The sequence below is a fragment of the Myodes glareolus genome, chromosome 13, assembly GCF_982192425.1.
Source record: "Myodes glareolus chromosome 13, mMyoGla1.1, whole genome shotgun sequence".
NCBI lineage: Eukaryota > Metazoa > Chordata > Mammalia > Rodentia > Cricetidae > Myodes > Myodes glareolus.
The window spans coordinates 14,543,117-14,560,425 of record NC_142038.1 but is presented as its reverse complement, the minus strand read 5'-3'; the positions used below and the strand labels follow the sequence as shown (position 1 = coordinate 14,560,425).

The window sequence follows — 17,309 nt, the reverse complement described above, 5'->3', positions numbered from 1 at the left end:
GCAGCTAACAGTTTCTAAGACCAGCTGTCCTGGGGCTCCAGGCAGCTAGAGGTGATGAGGTAAAGAGAGAGTGGCCTCTAACTGTGACCCTGACCCTCACCATTGTGTCCCATCTGCCGTTCCAATTATAATCCCACCGTGTACCCAGATGGGCTGCTGGGACTACGTGGGTCATTAAAGGAGTATGTGGACTCTAGTTCCAGCTCCACCACTTCCTAACCTGGGGCTTCGGTCTCTAGGTTTCAATGTACTCCTCTGCAAACGGAGGGGGTTGGAGCGGAGAACCTGTAAATCCCCAACTATGGTTCGTAAATCCCCAACTATGGTTCTATCCGTATTTGTTAAAGAGTGAAGGGGGCAGGAGGCGTGTCTTGAGCGGAGATGTTTGATACATACTCACAACCATAGTTATGAGGGGCTGTGTGACTCTCCCTACCTCTCCAGCTGGAGCTTGGTGGCTCAAAAGGACCCCAACTTTCACACCGGCTTCCCAGTTGCCCGTTTTAACCATTCCAGCTAAAAGTCTGACTTTGGTGCATGAGAAACTTGAAAGCAATGACATAGATGCTAGAAAGGATTTCCTAACTAACTTGCTTAGGAAATCCTAAGTTCCATGAAGTAGAATTTAGCCCAAGGAGCATGGCCTCCAATAGAATTGGGAGATAAGTAGTGTACTGGCCAGGGTGGGAATGTGTGGCTAGTAAGCCCTGACTAGAAGGTTGAGCAGCCCCCAAGGCATCTTGTTCTAGGGCTCAGCAAACTTCTGCACAGGGTCAGATAAAGAATATCCGAGACTTTCAGGCCATGCAGTTTCTATTGCAACTTCTCATCACTGCTGCGGAGGCAGGACAGCTGCAGCTTTGCTGGGGATGGAAGAGCGGGGGACACTTACCTTGGGCACAGAACGTAAGCCCCTCCCCCCCCGCAAAAAAACCCAAAACCAACCAAACAATAAAACCCCAAACCTCAATAACTAAGATAAATATTTTAATGTGGTTATTTCCCAAATGGAAATTTTTATGTAAAAAGCCTCCCCAAGATAAAATATCCAAAGTTCAAATATAGAATCAGAAGGTATCTGATTGCATGTGTGTAGGTATGTTTCAATAAAATCCTTTGGCGTGTAGGCAAGTCAGGAAGTGTTAATCTTAGCATTGTGTGACTAGGTTTAATTGTGACATTTTCCTTTTGGGGTCCTTCCCCCCCTTAGTTCTTCTTTGATGCTATTTGGGCTGTTCACCTCCCTCTGTTTTATTTCCCTATTACATTCCAAGGCATTTTAGCTCAGTCTTCAAATAAGGCATAGAAGTTTCTCTACAGGAAAACTTCGACAAGGTTTCTGTCCTGACTGTGGGCTCTCTCCCACATCCTTCATGGTGGCCTGAAGCTGGCATAACACCCAATCCCATACACAAACACTAAGATAAAATCTTCCATGGCCAAGATCGTTACAAAAGTGACCAAGAGGGTCGGTGAAGTGAATGCACTCGACAGAGTGGATGATTTGAGTTCCAGTAGGGACGCAGTAGAACTAGGTGAGCCTTCGTTGTGCTTCGTAATTGTGTGGAATGTAAGACTAATGAGTCGTTTATTTCTGGACTCTTCCAGTAACTACCTTCAGATGGCGGACTGTGAGCACTAAACTAAAACAGCGGGGAAAGGGGCACGGCTGAACGCTGGGCAGATGGTTTGGAGAGAATCTGATGGATGGCTCACAAGCCTGCTCATTTTGGCATAGGTGCATTTCAATAGCGGTGTGTTCTAACCCAAGAGCCTTCCTGCGAAGTCAAACCAGAAAAAAAATTTAAAACACTATGGTCTATTATTTCTTGAGTAATGAATGAAGTTAGGGCTCATACTTTGATTACAAAGGTATTACAAAACAGTCAGCTTCAGACGGATCAACCTCAGGTACCTGTGAGGGGTGTGGCTCAGGTGGCTGTTTGAGACAGGTTCTCTGCAGTTTCATGATGTTGAGACCTATGACAATCGGTCCCTATCAGAGGTTTGGAGTCGACACCAAGACAGCAGAAATCCACAGTATGGACACCAGGCCCCAGCGGTGAATTCTGGACTGTGTGTAGATTCTCTCCTTCCAGACTCTCACCCCCACCGCATCTTTATCCCTCTGAACACTGGCCTTCAAAGTACAGGGAGAAGCCAAATGAGGTGGTCGTGACTCAACCACAGTAAAAGACAGGCTCAGATAAGATGTCGATTAATGCGACAATTCATGATGAATCTATGTTCATAAAAGTTTATTTGGCTCATCCTGATCAAGTTTAATAATATGTAACAGATTATTTTAAGAACATGAATAATAATTATAACAACTCTCCTGTCATGACAGTTCTCTGTGAACTCGTGGTCAATCAGCAGCATGTCCCTTTACTCAAAAAGTAAAGCTTCCCTCAGGACAAATGGCACATGAGGAGTGATATGCATTGCATTTTCTTAAAGGAAAAAAAAAAGCAAAACCTAAACACTTTATATTTACATATTTTCCACTTAAAACCGGTCAGTGTGATTAACTCTGTTTTAAAATATAAGTTTCTAATGTCGTGTAGGTTTCAATATACAAACCATAGTTAGCTAGATTTAAGGTGCTGCGATGTGAGGATGAATACATTCCAAAGAGATGGCTCGACAGACCAGCTAGACTTCCTGTGGGCATCTTTGGGATGTTGGCAGGGGTAGAGGAGGATAGATACCAGAGGCAGAGTATTCAGGGACAGACTGGGAACTGTTGGTGTCCTCACCCCATGCTTCTGCAGAGGGCTTTGGACTCCAGGTGCATCTTGACTTAAGCTGCGAGGACGTGGTTATTTTGAATTCTTTGTCATGGGTTCTCCAGATTGATAGCTGCCTCCTCAGGGCACTTGGGGTTGGTAAACCCCTTTAAACACCTAGTTTCTCTGTATTTCTTGCCCCCAAGGTGACTAGCCCTCCAGTTACTCCCTTAGGAGTGCTCTTGGTTAGCACTAAATGAACACTCAGGTTCAAGGGCAACATTAATGAAGGCTGACGGGCCATCTGTGGAACCTTCCCTCCTTACTCGTTTGTTTCTGTGGAAAACACCTTATTGTGCTTCCTACAAATGAGCAATCTGTGCCAAGAATATTTGGTTCTGAAGCGTTTGGAGAGGAGCTGTGTATATGTGGGTGTGGTGGGATGCTGGGGATTGGACAAGAGGGATTCTTGAAATTGCCATCTTCAAACTCATCCACGTATGGCATCCACTGGGGAGCAGGGGCTGGGCCACGTCAGGAAAGTGCATAGGGCATGCTGGAGGAGGTTCCACGCACAGGCCTGGGAGGTGACAGAATTCACCCAGAGACCCTGACCTGCTCTGATCTGAAGCAACAACTTCAGACGGTCTTGAGTTTGGGCAAATACAGGGATTTGCGGATGAGGACATTTAAGCACTTGGGGAAGTCATAAAAATGCGTCCGGCGGCTAGGAGAAAGAAAAGTGGTTCTGTTTCTAGTTTTTGAATACAGGAACATTGTTCTAACTTAAAAGAATGGATGGGACAGATGGAAAGGGACATCTAGAAGCACTTGGGACCAAGTTTGCTGACCAAAAAGCTAGAGTGACCCCAGCAGAGGAAGACATTATACTGTGGTCAGACCCTGGTCCAGGGGGCAGGAGCCTGGGATCCACACTTCACCCTGACATTCAGTAGGCCTGTGGTCCTAACTTAGACATGGCTTCCCTGGGCCCAAATGTCCATTTAGAGACTATGTGGGTCGCATGGCTTGGTACCTATGTCTACAAGCTGCTTCTGCCCCCTTTACTCTGGTCGGGCCGTAGACTGCTGTCCGACACCCCTTTCTTCCCTGCATTCTGTCACTTATAAAGCACAGGCCTCCCACTTCGATGGGAAGTGATAGCTCCCAACCGGGCTCCGTTCCAACCCGCTCCCAGAGGTTAAAGGCTAGTTATTAAGGCAGTTTAAGAAATGGACATTCCTCTCGCTCCCCGGATCCTCGGGTGTTCTGCTAACCCCGATGCAGCAGAGAGGGGCTGAAGGAAGGGCGAGGGGAGCAAGGAAGTGGTCCGGCTTTCTGGGAGGCATCTTGCTCTGGAAGTTCTCCCACACCCCTGTGTGCTCACCACCTTTCTTTGGAGAAGGCCTCTGTCTGGACAAGGTCGCCAGGGTGCTCAGAGATGCACGCACCGTTGAGGTCCCCCAGTTTGTTTTCCGGTAGGTCCTCGGGTTTTGTGCAGAGCTTTAGGGCACGTGAGATGAACACATCTAAGTCAAACTGGGGACTAGCACCCCCATCGATGGGTGTTGGGTGTCCTGGGGGCGAGACAGAGAGGCGGTGCTCCGGAGCATCAGGAGGAGGACTGGCACGCTCAGGGCCACTTTGCGTGCTCTTGACCCACTGAGCGATCTCTAGGAAGAGGCTGGCTGGCTCATCCTCACGTGACACAGGGTCTGCTGCTACGGCAGCCATGGTGGGCGTGCTGGCTGCCTGCTTCCAGTGTGACAGGTCCAGGATGAGCTTGGGCTCTGAGTAGTGGTGGGGCTTGTTGTCGCGCCACAGCAGTTTATCCAGGTAGGATGGAGACCCCACCTTGTAGTCGCAGGAGCGCCCATAGTCAGCCTCAAAGGCGCGCTCCATCGACGAGTGCGACTGTTCCAGGAAACGCTCGGAGCTGCTTTGCGAGTCTTTACGTGGGTCGACCTGAACATCCTCAGTCAGCGGCGCAGAGCCAGCGCGTGGGTCACGCTGCACCTCACTAGCATCCTGGCACCGGTCAGGCCTCCACTCCAGATCTGACGACAGGCTCACAGGATATCTGCAAGGGTGCAATGGGAGACGCATTGGTATACCCAGGAAGGATGGGGAGCCAAATTGCTTTATCCCTGATTGCCACTGCATGGGACCTGTGAGACTGCATTTCTAGCAGGCACCCTGCTGTTACTGCTGATCCTTAGACCACATTTTGAGGGGTAAGCCCTAATGGGTGCTTCCTAACCATGGCTCAGATTTGAGTTATACAGGAAGATTAAAAATAAGTACCAGGTATCCCTTGCTGCCCACTACTGAGGTTCCGGTTCAATAGGTCTAGATGGCTGCTTGGGCATATTTGTGAGACTCCCCCAGGGATTCTAAGATGTAGCCAGGGCTGATAACCTCTGCCATGACGGATCTGGACAGGTGCCCTGTAGCACCTTGTGTCCAAGCAGAGCAGATGGCGCCTGCAGAAAGATCACAGACACCATCAGGGGAGACCAAAGATCCTTGGAATTCTGCCCTCCTATGACTGCCCTGCAGCCAAGGAGGGTGTAATCAGATAGCCAAGAGCAAACGAAGGGCAGATGGGCGGGCAGGCGACTGGCTGTCAGCTCTAGCTGGAACCTTTTCTTATGACAGGTGCTCGGGAAGGAAACACAGACAAGGTGGCAGGTCCTGGACAGCCGCTCCCTGAGCCAGAGGCCTGGTGCGCACACAGCACAATTAGACCAGCCAAGGCCAGGCAGCTGCAGCCCGGGGACTATGGGGTAATCTGGCTGTAGCTGGAGGGGCAGGGGAAAGGCTCGAGTTGCCCACCTCCCAGGGATACCGCTAATGTAGGCATGGCTCTCAACTCTGCACTGCCCTCTCCCTGAACGGCCTTGAGATTGCAGAGCTCTTGAGGAAGATGCTGGGATTGCCAGTATTTTAACATTACACCTCAAGGGCTGGCCGTACATTCTCTGTTGCCATTGCAGCAATTCTCAGGGGACTTAGTGTTGTTGCCACAGCCTTAAAGAGGAGACAGTTAGCACACCACAAAGGTGAAGGCCACCGTAGTGGTGTCATGGACCTGATCATCCTGGTTCCTGGTGCAGGTGTGATGGGGAAGACTGGGAGCAAGAGTGTCTGGGTTGATACTACCCTGAATTGACCAGCAGTGACCTTAGTGATCCTGCTGTGGTCTTTCCTGGTGCCAATCCAACATTGTGTGCCCTGAATTCTGTGGCATGGACAGTGTGTGTGTGTGGGGGGGGGCACGAGTCTAAGAACACAGTCTAGAGCAACCCCAGCATGAGGCTGGCAGAGGAGTCTATAAATTGCTATCTGCTGACAAGAAGAAGCTGGCAAACATGCCCCCAGATAATAGTGCCCTGCCCCTTCTTGGCGCCCCCTCAATTTGAAACCTATCATCTGTCAAATGACTAAAAAAGAGAAATTGCCTATCTGTCACTTATGTAACAAACTGTCACATTCCCATAGCAGCAAGGCGCCCAGTTAGTCCCCTTGGAACTGATGCAGCTAAGCAGACACCCTCTCCTCTGCCTTTCCTAAACTGAGCAGGACAGACTCAGCCTCCAAACATCAGAGGTGGCGTCCCAGTGCTTGATCGGAGAAACCCAGGACAGGAAAGGAGCCGTGCACTCGTACTATCCCCGTAAGAATGGTTTAAAAATCTGCTCTCTAATACTGACACCTGTCAAAGATCCGTAAGCCAAGTAAGCTTAACAACAAAGCTCTAAGTAGTGTGGGGCACTGGTACAGTTTGGAGATGGCCCCACATGGGCTTGCTGGGTAACAGGATGCCAGTGCCTTAACCTCTCTAAGCTGTGGCTTTCTCATGGGCAATAACCGTGGCCCTGCCTCTTTCAAGGGCACTCGCAGGAGGTGTGAATGACGTGCAAAATGAGAAATACTTTGTGATAGCGAATTCTGCACTCTTTTCTTGCTTTGCAGTTTTTGTGACCTTTCCAAGGGCAAAATCCTGCCTGACAATGGAGGTCAGGGGCAGAGTGGCTGCCTCACATACTCCAGGAGAAAAACTCCAGCCTGTTGTTCAGGAAACACGACAGTAGACACACACCAACACCTGCCCCGGAGTGCACTGAGTCGTATGTTCAATAGTCTTAGGGTATCAAGGAAAGCTGGGGGCTTTGGTCTACAGAGTGGAAGTCCCTGACTCATGGGCAGCACCAAGCTGGGACTGTCTGGGGACAGGAGGTAGGCAGGGAGCTAAGCTGGGAAAAATGCCCAACACAATATACAATCTGGGAAATGGAGGTCACGGAGACAAAAGGGATGTGAGAGGAGACAGATGCATGGCTCTGGACACCAGCCCTGGACACACACCTGTCCCAGTTGGAGAGCTGGCTCTGGCTGGCAGCCATCAACACGATGTCATCGATCTCGTCTTCAATGCGGAAGGGGTGTTGGGAGGTGGGTTCATCCTCAGGGCACGAATAAGGGCTCATGTAGGGGTGCTGCAACCCCATCTCCGCTGTCAAGCGGTCCATGGGGTTAAAGGTTAGGATCTTCTCCAGAAAGTCAATGGCTGTAGGGAGCAAAGTCAGGCATAAAGGTCATATATTGTTCCTGTCAAGCTGAGAAGAGTTAGCATGATAGCAGGCCCTGGTACTTTTCAACTTCGTGTTTGCAGAAAGTAGTTCTTGGTTTTTGCAGCTGAACTAAAGGGAGGTGTGGACAGGTAAGGTGACATACTGAAGGTCTCACTGCTGGGGAGGAAGTTGAGGCCACAGCCTCAACACTGGACCACTCTAAACATAGGGACTGGGGACAATTAGGGGCTATTCTTGAGACACACATGCTCACTTCCACTGGGATACCCCTGGAGACAGCTGGGACAGCTCGGAGCAGTGGGGACTCTAGAGCATTCAAACACTACTTGTTAACTGGGTCGAGGACTTCTGGAGGAGGGGGCAAGAGCCTGTGGGAGAAAATGCTGAATGTGAAGACTACAGAGGGAGAGGGAGGGGCAGGAGCTCATGGGAGAAAGTCCTGATGGAAAATGGAGGTGTGTATGGTGTGTGTGTGTGTGTGTGCGCGTGCGCGCGCGCACACATGCACGCACGCACCGCGGCTCCTGTCTGAGGCCAGAGTTCTTTCCACAATATGTCACCCTTGGAATTCTCACCAAGACAGATGACTTAATACTCAAAATTACTCAGCTCTCAGCTGTACCCTCCTGTGCCTGGCAGCCACCAGCCAGTGACTAGATGCAGGGGACTCTGGTGTGGGAGGGGGCACAGATACCTAGGAAAGGAAAGTCGAGTCTTGCCACAGCAGTGGCTGTCTGCCAACCTGTATGGCCGTACTCTCAGCAGTTGACAGCTGTCTGTTCAGCATCCTGCAGTCGCGGCTACTGTGCATCCCCCCTGAGCGGGACTGTGCCCCGGTTCATCTCAAGGCCTGGTTTAGGGAGGTGTAGTGCTTCTCACCCCTGTCATTTCACTGGCTCCATATGGGTCGTGTTCCAGCCCACACAAGGGAAGAGACGGAGCTGAACCTGTGATGCTTACTCTTATGGTTCTTCAAGGAAATCAAACCTGCCCCTCATAACAATCTTGGACATCTTTGCAGGAAACATCAACAGCATAAACTCAATGACTTCAGAAGGTTACCAGCTTCCCAAGAGGACACAGTGGTCTTGTATGACCCTGGCTGGAAGACCATTTAAGTACCAGAGACCCTCTGAGCATTCCCTGGCTGCAGACCTGGAAGAAATTCCACCTCAGATTGCTCAGGATTATACAAATCCGGGCATGGGACAGCTCCGGACTGGCAAGTCTTTCCTCTCTGGGCTTCCCCTTAGTCTTCTTGATCTTTTCCAGCACCTGGTTGCTCTCTTTTATCCCCCAACCCCTGCAATCAGCAGTCCCTAGGAGGTGTTCTTTGACATTCATACTCAACTGGGAAGGGCTTCCTTGTCTTCTGAGGTGAGATTGCCTTATGTCCCTTTGAATTCCAATTGCCCAGCTTCAGAGGACTCTCAGACATTGACTGGTTATGACAAGGAGCTTTGTCTTTTGTCAGGTGTTGACTTTGTCTGGAGGCAGCGTCCACCCCTCTCAAAGCCACATTGGTGAGGGGCTGCTGGGTGTGGCAGCTTGCAGACAGGAACGGACTGAGCAATGAAGTCCAGATCTAGGATTCCTGGAGCTAAGGCACGGGCTCCATTTCCCCCACCTTTCTCCTAAGCTGGCAGCATTCTAAGAGGTGTCCGAGTACTTGAGTGACCTTGTAGAGCACATCCATCACATCAGCCAGACCACTTGCCATCACTTCACCATGGAACAGAGCAATAAACTTCAAAACATTTTTTTTTCCTCAATAAGAAATATATCTAACTCAAGCTGTTGGGATCTGGGATCCTTCATAAAATCAGTTGAGGTTGTATCCCACCTATATGTGAGATCCACTGACGATGTAGCACACACGACCTACAGAACAACTCTTGCACCATGGGCTTTGCTGAACTCATGTTACAAACTCATGAAGTAGTTTCTGTACTTCAGCACAGTACAGTAGTAGGAAGTAGGTTCTACAGGGGTGTGTCCTGTTGGTGGCACTTGCTCATCTCTGTGTGTACCACCTTCCTTGTTCCTGGTTCAAGATGATGGCACAGCTAGTCACTGGGAACTGAGCATCCATCTAGTCCCAAAGCTGAGAATGCATACATTCTCTGTACTCTATCGAGCCTCCAGGGCAGAGAAAACGATAAGGGAAGCAGACAGGAGAGGAGCATGGAGGATCCATGTGGCCAGAAAGCACAGGCTGACTGTGTTCTTTATCCAAAGTGTTGCCACCTTATTCTTCCTTTGAATTTCAGATATTTTCTGTTTTGAATATTTATATATTCCTTGCTTGTTGTGAACCCATAATCCTCAAACCTAAACACCTAAGTGTTCTAAAACGGGAAACTTGTTGAGCTGGCAGCTAGGAAAAACACCAGTTGCCAGGGGTGCTTGGTGTCTGAAACTCATTTTCTGCTCTTTGGATGGAGGCCCCTATGCCATTGCCCCTGCCTCAAAAGGTGAAGCCAGAGCTCAGCCTCTTGGCAGGGAGCCCCGGTGCAGGCTTGGGTACCTACCTTCACTGTTGACATCCGGGAGCAGCTTGCGCAGTGGCCTCTTCACCTCCCAGGTGCTGTTGACGAAGGACGGCATCACCCTGAGGAGATCTTCCTTGTCCTCCTCCCGGACCACAGGGATGGTCTCCAGGATGAGCTGCATCTGTTCCAGCTCATGAGCCCCTGGGGAGGCAAACGCCACTCGGGTCAGTTGCTTCCCTGGACAGCGGTGGATGTGGCTGTTCCAGAGCAGCTGCCGTTGGCTAGAGAGGGAGCCGTGGGGCAGAAGGCAGCACTTGGCTCAGAGCCGAGGGACTTGGGTTCAGATATGCACTCTACCACTAAGTTAGCCGTGTGGCCACTGCAGAGTGCTTGCTGGCTTTGGTGGCTGGCTCTGTTAAATATAAAAAGCGGGATTTCTTATGGTCGTACTTGACGCATCCCTCCAGGGCTCATGTATCTGAATGCTTAGACCACAGTGGGCAGTGTTGTTTTGGGAGATGGTGGGCTTTTGCGATCTAGGGCTTATTTCGCTGACACAGGGGAAGACCTTGTGGTTTAGAGCCCTGCTTGTGACCTGAGCTCCGTTTCTTGTCCACCCCTGAGACGTGATCAGCTGTGTAATAAATAAGCTCCTGCTGCCAGTGACTAGGTCACTTCAGCCACCAAGCCTTCCCTGTCGTGACACTGAGTCAGCACAGACTGCTGCTTCCTTGAGGTGCTTCTGCCAAGTGTTCCGCCATTCAGTCATCAGGGAAGTAAAGGGTACAGGCTTGTATCTACTTCTGTCTGAGGCTCGTCTCTTCTGCTAGCATTTGGCACCTCGTGTGTTCTGAGTCAGCTGATGCTGAGGAGATGGGGAGCAGCCAGGCTACAGCTTTGCACACTCTCTCCTAGGCTGAGGAAGGAACAATGATAAGGCCGTAAGAGCCTTAAGTTTCCACAGGAGGAGCCCACCCAGGAATGTCTCAGGGAATAACTGTTGGCTCCGGAAGGCCCTCTGAGCACACTCACTCCCTGTGTGGGCACAGGGCGGAAGGTGGCTTCTGCCAGGTCAGAAGGAGACATGGTCAGGCAGGATAGAGACAGGCAGTGACTCACCCACTTGCTCAGTCATTCAATAGGGATATATTGAGTGCTGTGGTGGTTGAAATGGGAATGGCCTCCATAGTCCATCCTCTCAAGTTTGAATACTTAGTCATCAGGGAGTGGAACTGTTTTGGAAATGATTGGGAGGTGTGGCCTTGTTGGAGGTGTGTCACTGGGGGTGGGCTTTGAGGTTTCAAAAGCCAGCACCAGGCCCAGTGTCTCTGTACCTGCTGCCTGCAGATCAGGATGATGATCATGGACTCACCCTCTGACACTGTATGGAAGCCCCAATTAAATGATTTCTTTTGTTAAGTTGCCTTGGTCATGGTGTGTCTTCACAGCAATAGGATGCTAACTAGGTCAGCTGCCTTCTCTATGCCAGGCATCACACTGAATGAGCGAGTTCTCCCTGCTGTAAGGTTTTGCCCTTCACTTCCTCCTCTCAGCTTCAAGGCTCTTCTGACTCCTCTCTGCCAGACTGGACCCTCAGTCGTACCCATCCATTCTGGAAAGGCCTCCCCGCCTACTCACTTGGTACAGGGAGCCCCCCCTTTGTCCACTGACTTCTGCAGAGTCCCAGTCTTCCACAGCTGGTGGTTTGGGGAGTATCACACCTCAGTAGTTCATCCAGCACTATGCATATTCAAGGGCCCACAGCTTTGGGAATTCCCTTAAAGAGAGGCCTTTGGTCTCTCCCTGTCCTGAGCTCAGAGAGTTTGCTAAGGGACTCTAGGAGCCTCTTGTGGGCTATCCTCTCTAGACGAGCACTTTAGATCATTTTCTAGGGGACCAAAAGGTCAGCAATGATCAAGTCAAAGACAGATGCTGGTACTCTCTAACCCACTCCTCTCTGTGACACAGACTAGTAACACACAGCCCTGAGCTGGGAGTCAGCTCCTCAATAAGGACTGAGCTGGCAGGGAATTCCTTCTTCTTTGTGAGTCCCTGCAAAGGAGCAACTGTGTCCTATCCGAGGCAGCGAGTGGAGTCTCATGATCTATGCAGTGGGGAAAGGGCAGGAACCTGGGAGTCAGGCAGCCCCGGAGGCCCATCAGCTCTTCCATCAACACCTTGGAGAAGCAGGATGACTTCTGACACTTACAATGTCTGGTAAAGAAACCCATCCTGTTGGTACACCAGGGGGTGCCAGCTCAGGCAAATGTATGGTAAGCCCTGGCTTTTACTGCTTCCTAGAGCTGGGGAACATGAATTTCTCAGAGAAGCCAAGGATATAAATCCATGTGGGAAACTGATGCCGTAATCATCCCTGGTGATTTGGTGGCAGATGTTACTTGAGGGAGGGACATTGACATTCTGAGTTTATTAAGGAGCCACTGAAAACTGGAAGCAGGGTGCTGCCACTGTGACCTCTCTCCCTTCTCTTCTGACGTGTCCTTGGGGTTAGAGACACTCTTACTAGCTGTTGGCTTTCCTGCCTCCCTGGTAATGAAGCTCTGGCTGTCACTGTCTACCTGAGCATAGCCTTGGTTTTCCAACACTGTAGCCAGAGGGACCGGGGCTGGTTCAGAATCCCGAGAGCCAGCAAGAGCATCATTTTGTGTCAACAGTTGGGAACTGAGGGAGGTTGGAGGGATCTAAGATCGAGGAAACAACCTGAGAAGCAGGTCTTTGAGACCTGGTCCAGAGAGGGAGGTAGAAGCTGTCAACCCAGGGCCGAGTTAGAAGGAGCAGCGGACAGTTGCTGCTAACCAGCATGACAGGATGAGGGTAAAATGGGTTCTCCTGGATTAAGAACAGTCAGGTTTATGGTCTGGGTGTGTAGAGCATCTATGCCCAATTTCTTCATGTACTTCACTGAGGTGGTGGTATCAGACCACAGCAAAATGGCCAGTTAATTGCAGAAGTCCTGTACTCAAAAGGCTAATTTGAGCTTTTATAATATTTTTGTATGAAATCATAACACTATGTCTACAAGATGTATCATAAAACCACAGACGTTATTTCAGCAAAAGATTAGCATTTGAGGGGCTCAGTGAGTATTTCGTACAGTTTGAACAACACTGGGAAGGAAGCATAGGGCCTTGGTTAGCAACTTACCAGCAAAGAGCATTTTCCCCGTGAGCATCTCAGCTAGGATGCAGCCAGCTGCCCACATATCGATGGCTTTTGTGTAGTTGTTGGGGGACAGGAGCAGTCGTGGAGAACGATACCACTTTGTCACCAACCCTTCTGACAGATAACCCTAAAAAGATAAAGTCTTCTATATTATCAGCCAGAGATCTGCAGCTGCCATCCCTCCCTCCCTCTTGGTTTTCCTCCCAGAGAGGATTGGAGCTCCTTCCAGAATCCCTCCTGTCCTTGTTCCTTTTCTCTTGACCATAGCTGTGGGGAACTTATGAGAGGATTCTTCCTTGTGTGTGTGGGTTGGTGGGTGGGTGGATCCAGGGCATCATTATTTTGGAAGGAATGGCTTTCCGCACCCCCGATATAACCAAGTCTGCTCACACTGGTCCAGAGAAAAGTCGAGAGGACCCATGCTCAAGTTCATTGCTGCCATCAACCATTGTTATAAAACATTGGAATTAGATTTATCTGGTAGCTGAATCTGAGAAGTAGCCATAGATTTGAAATTGAGTCAGTGAAATTGGTACTGACGATGATAATTAACACTGCCCCAACAGGTACCAGGCAGGCCCCTGATGAGAACAGGAAAGACCTTAAAGAAACAGGCAAATGATAACAACCACCAAACCTGGCCCTGAGTCACAGGGCTTCTGTAGGACCAGGAGATCCTGGGGAATTCTACAGAGTTTAAGCAATGATTCTCAACCTTCCTAATGCTTGACCCTTTAATATAGTTCCTCATGTTGTGGTGACCTTCAACTATAAAACTATTTTCATTGCCACTTCATAACCATCACTGTGCTGCTGTTATGAATTGCAATGTAAATATTTTGGGAGATACAGGTTTGCCCAAGGGGGTCATGACCCACACATTGAGATCCGCTGGTCTTGAGGATTAGATATTTTGGCTGATCTGGGTCACTGTTTATGATTTGTAGTCTGGGATCGGTCCTAGCTGCACATGGTAACAATATTTGATGCACAGACAGAGAATTACATTTAGGTAACATAGAACTGGTCTTATATGTAATTCAGAAACTGGGCTGAACAGTGAAGCTACATTGTCTGTGTGGATTTCCTAGAATGATTCATCACTGAATGAAAAGCACAGACTCATTTGTAGGTAAACATCAAGACTAAGGGAACCATAGGAAATTCTGGGATTGGTCTTGTTAGTTGCTGTGGCTCCTAGTTTGGCATCCAAATTTTTCTTTGCTCAGATATAAAGAGTATCACAAACTTAGGTTAAACCAGAAGAAAAATGAGGAAGCCCAGGTACCCAGGAGCTTTTGATGCATGAGTCTGACGCCTCTTCACTGGTTGGGCAAAGACTGAAAAGCAGGTCCAAGACTGGAAGAATAAAGGGAGGGCTGAGGGGAGATGTTTGTGATATTGTCATGTGCAGATTTGGGGGTTTGCTCCTGGCTCCTACTTCCCTCCCCAAGTCAGGCCCTGGCAACTAGAATCCTTCACACCCAAGGCAGCTAATGGCAGCTCTAATTTTCCTGCATCTTTCTGTCTTGGAGTTGGCCATAAAGACATTCTCAGATGTATCCTTGTCCAATACTGACCATAAAGACATCTTTCATTTTGGGGAGTTCTTGTTCTACAAACCAGAAATAAGCAGGCTGCAAAGAGAGATCAGAAAGAACCCAGGTGCCCTGCTCAATCTGTGAGCGTTTTGTCTGACCTATTTTAATAGTTTTGGTCCAGTCAGCTTTCTACACAGTTGCATACATTTCAGTCAGGCTTGGTCGACGAAGTCTCCATGAAAACAGCCAGGACAGGCTTTTCTTGAAGGCAGTGTGTCCAGAGAACGCCTGGATGTGCCACACCTCTTGCACCATATTTCACCTTCTTGCAGCCCCTCATCTGTATTCTCTGAAATCCAACCCATGGACGTGTGTCCTTGAGTTCTGTGAACCACTGTACCAAATGAGCCAAACCAGGGAGAGGTCATGGGAGCCTAGCTGCTGGGTCACAACTTCCAGAGACCGGGACTTGGTACTCTGTCTAAAGTGGGGACTTTGGCACTGGGCCCTCCCAGTAGGATCTGATGCTATCTCCAGATCATTGGGGTTTTGTTTTTGTTTTTTGAGATAGGGTTTCTCTGTAGTTTTTAGGGCCTAACCTGGAACTAGCTCTTGTAGACCAGGCTAGCCTCGAACTCAGAGATCTGCCTGCCTCTGCTTCCTGACTACTGGGATTAAAGGCGTACACCACCACCACCTGGCTGACTTTGAGGACACTGTACTGGCTAGTTTAATGTCAGTCTGACAGGCTAGAATCAGGAAAGATAGGAACCCCAACTGAGAAAATGCCTCCATAAGATTGGGCTGCAGGCAAGCCTGTAGAGAATTTTCCTAATTAGTGATTGATGTGAGAGGGCATGGTGGGAGGTGCCATCCCTGGGCTGGAGGTCCTGGGTTCTAAAAGAAAGCAGGCTGAGCAAGCCATGGAAGGAAGTCAGTAAGCAGCACCCCCTCCCCGGCCTCTGCATCAGCTCCTGCCTCCAGGTTCCTGCTGTTTGAGTTCCGGCCCTGACTTCTTTCCCTGATGTGAACTGTAATGTGGAAGGTGTAAACCAAACAAACCCTTTCCGCCCCACGTTGCTTTTGGTCATGGCGTTTCATCACAGCAAACCCTAATAGGACAGACATCTAGCTGCTGGTCCTTGGAGAACAAGTTACTCGTTGGCTCCCTAATCACGTCTTAGAGTCACAGAGGTGATTGTTTGGGGTAGATAGTAAGGGGAAATGAGAGGGACTTCATTTCCCCTTCTGTCCTCAGGATGCCCTTTAGATGGCTAAAATATGCCCATCCCTGACCTCCCTGCCTGACTTGCAGTGATAAGCTGCTTCTCACATCCATTGGCTGGATGTTCTCAGATGTGTGGTCCTACCTGGATAAAACACCTGAGACAGCGTCATCTCTGAGCTCCTCAGTGTCACCCCCCCCCCCCCTCCGCCAAGACCATCAGGCGACCCTCATGGGGAACAGCTCTGTCTTGTTCCACAAATGCCCCTACCTTGCCCAATCTCTGCGTATCTCCTTGGAAGCATCACTGAAGACTCTGAAGAATTCACAAGAGAGATGAGCACCCCCTTGTGTGGCCTGAGCCCCGTCAAATGAGAAGGCTCTGTGGGACTCATTGGCTCTTCTTTCTGAACACACTCAACCTCATGCTCGCTTCAATTCCTACTTTCAGAGATGGGTGGAGAGGCTTTCTAGGGTGATAGCTCTCATGTTTTGCCTCATTTTAAAAAGGAATAGTGAGTATAATTATAATAGATTCACTTTAAAAAAATCAGGTTTATTGAGATGTAATTTTTATACCGGATAATTTGCCCTTTCAGTGTGTGGTTCTATGAGGTTCCCCATCCCCTAACTTTTATTTTATAGGTATAGGTGTTTTGCCTGCATGTATGTAGGAGCACTATATTTGTGAGGGACCAGAAGAGGACATAGGATCCCCTGGCCTTTTACAAAGAGTTAAAAAGGGTTGCAAGCCACCATGTGGGTACTGGGAATTGAACCTGGGTCCTCTGGAAGGATGGCCAGTGATCTGAACCACTGAGCCATCTCTTTAGTTCCCTTCTGTGAGTTTTATCAAGGGAGCCTCTACTGCCCTAGTCTTGGTATTTTGTAGTTCAGTTATCTCCAACAACTCCATCACATCTCCTTTTGGTCATTTCTAGCCCCAAGCATTGGCAACCATTGTTTTCTGTTTCCCTGAATTTTTGTATTTTTCAACTTTATTTATTTGTTTCTTGAAGCCTTCTCTGAAGGCAGGCCTTGATTCCCTGTTCTTATTTAAGTAGTTTATTTATATGTGCGCAACTATTTGCCTGCATGTATATTTATTTGCACCAAGTGAGGGCCTGCTGCCCTTGCCCTTGAAAACTAGAAGAAGGCATAGACTCCCCAAGAACTGGAGTTCCAGACAGTTGTGAGCCACCTGTTGGGAATCCACATTCTCTTAACCTACCCAACCACCTCAGCCCCAGCCTCCAACTCTTGATGCTCCAATTTCTGCCTCCCGAGTGCTGATATTACAAGCATGCTTCACGCACCAGCCGTCTCCTGGATTTACTTCAAACACAATACCATAGAAGTGAAACCAGTTTGTGGCCTTTTGAGTCTGACTCTCCGCACTTAGAACAGGACACCAGAGGCTCACCCTTGCCGTGTGTACAGTAGCTTCCTGTAATTCTATAAACCACAGGGACAAGCCAAAGCGCTCGGAGCTCTTCACTTCTGCGTGGCTCGGTTACAGAGCAAGAACGGCTTGGTTTTGTTTC

General features: G+C 49.3%; 1 protein-coding gene across 2 annotated transcripts in view; it reads right to left on the bottom strand.

Moving 5' to 3' along the window:
• Positions 1–2,241: 2,241 nt before the first annotated feature.
• The window catches only part of Mapk4 (mitogen-activated protein kinase 4), a 132,577-nt gene continuing 117,509 nt past the window's right edge, over positions 2,242–17,309 (bottom strand). For both annotated transcript variants that reach the window (XM_085676424.2, XM_048419509.3), the window contains exons 3-6: positions 12,982–13,126; positions 9,856–10,017; positions 7,098–7,299; positions 2,242–4,809 (exon numbers count right to left, since the gene is read on the bottom strand). In XM_085676424.2, the coding sequence (XP_085532550.2) occupies positions 4,113–4,809; positions 7,098–7,299; positions 9,856–10,017; positions 12,982–13,126 (1,206 nt within the window). In that variant the 3' untranslated portion in view covers positions 2,242–4,112. The remainder of the gene's footprint in view (positions 4,810–7,097; positions 7,300–9,855; positions 10,018–12,981; positions 13,127–17,309) is intronic.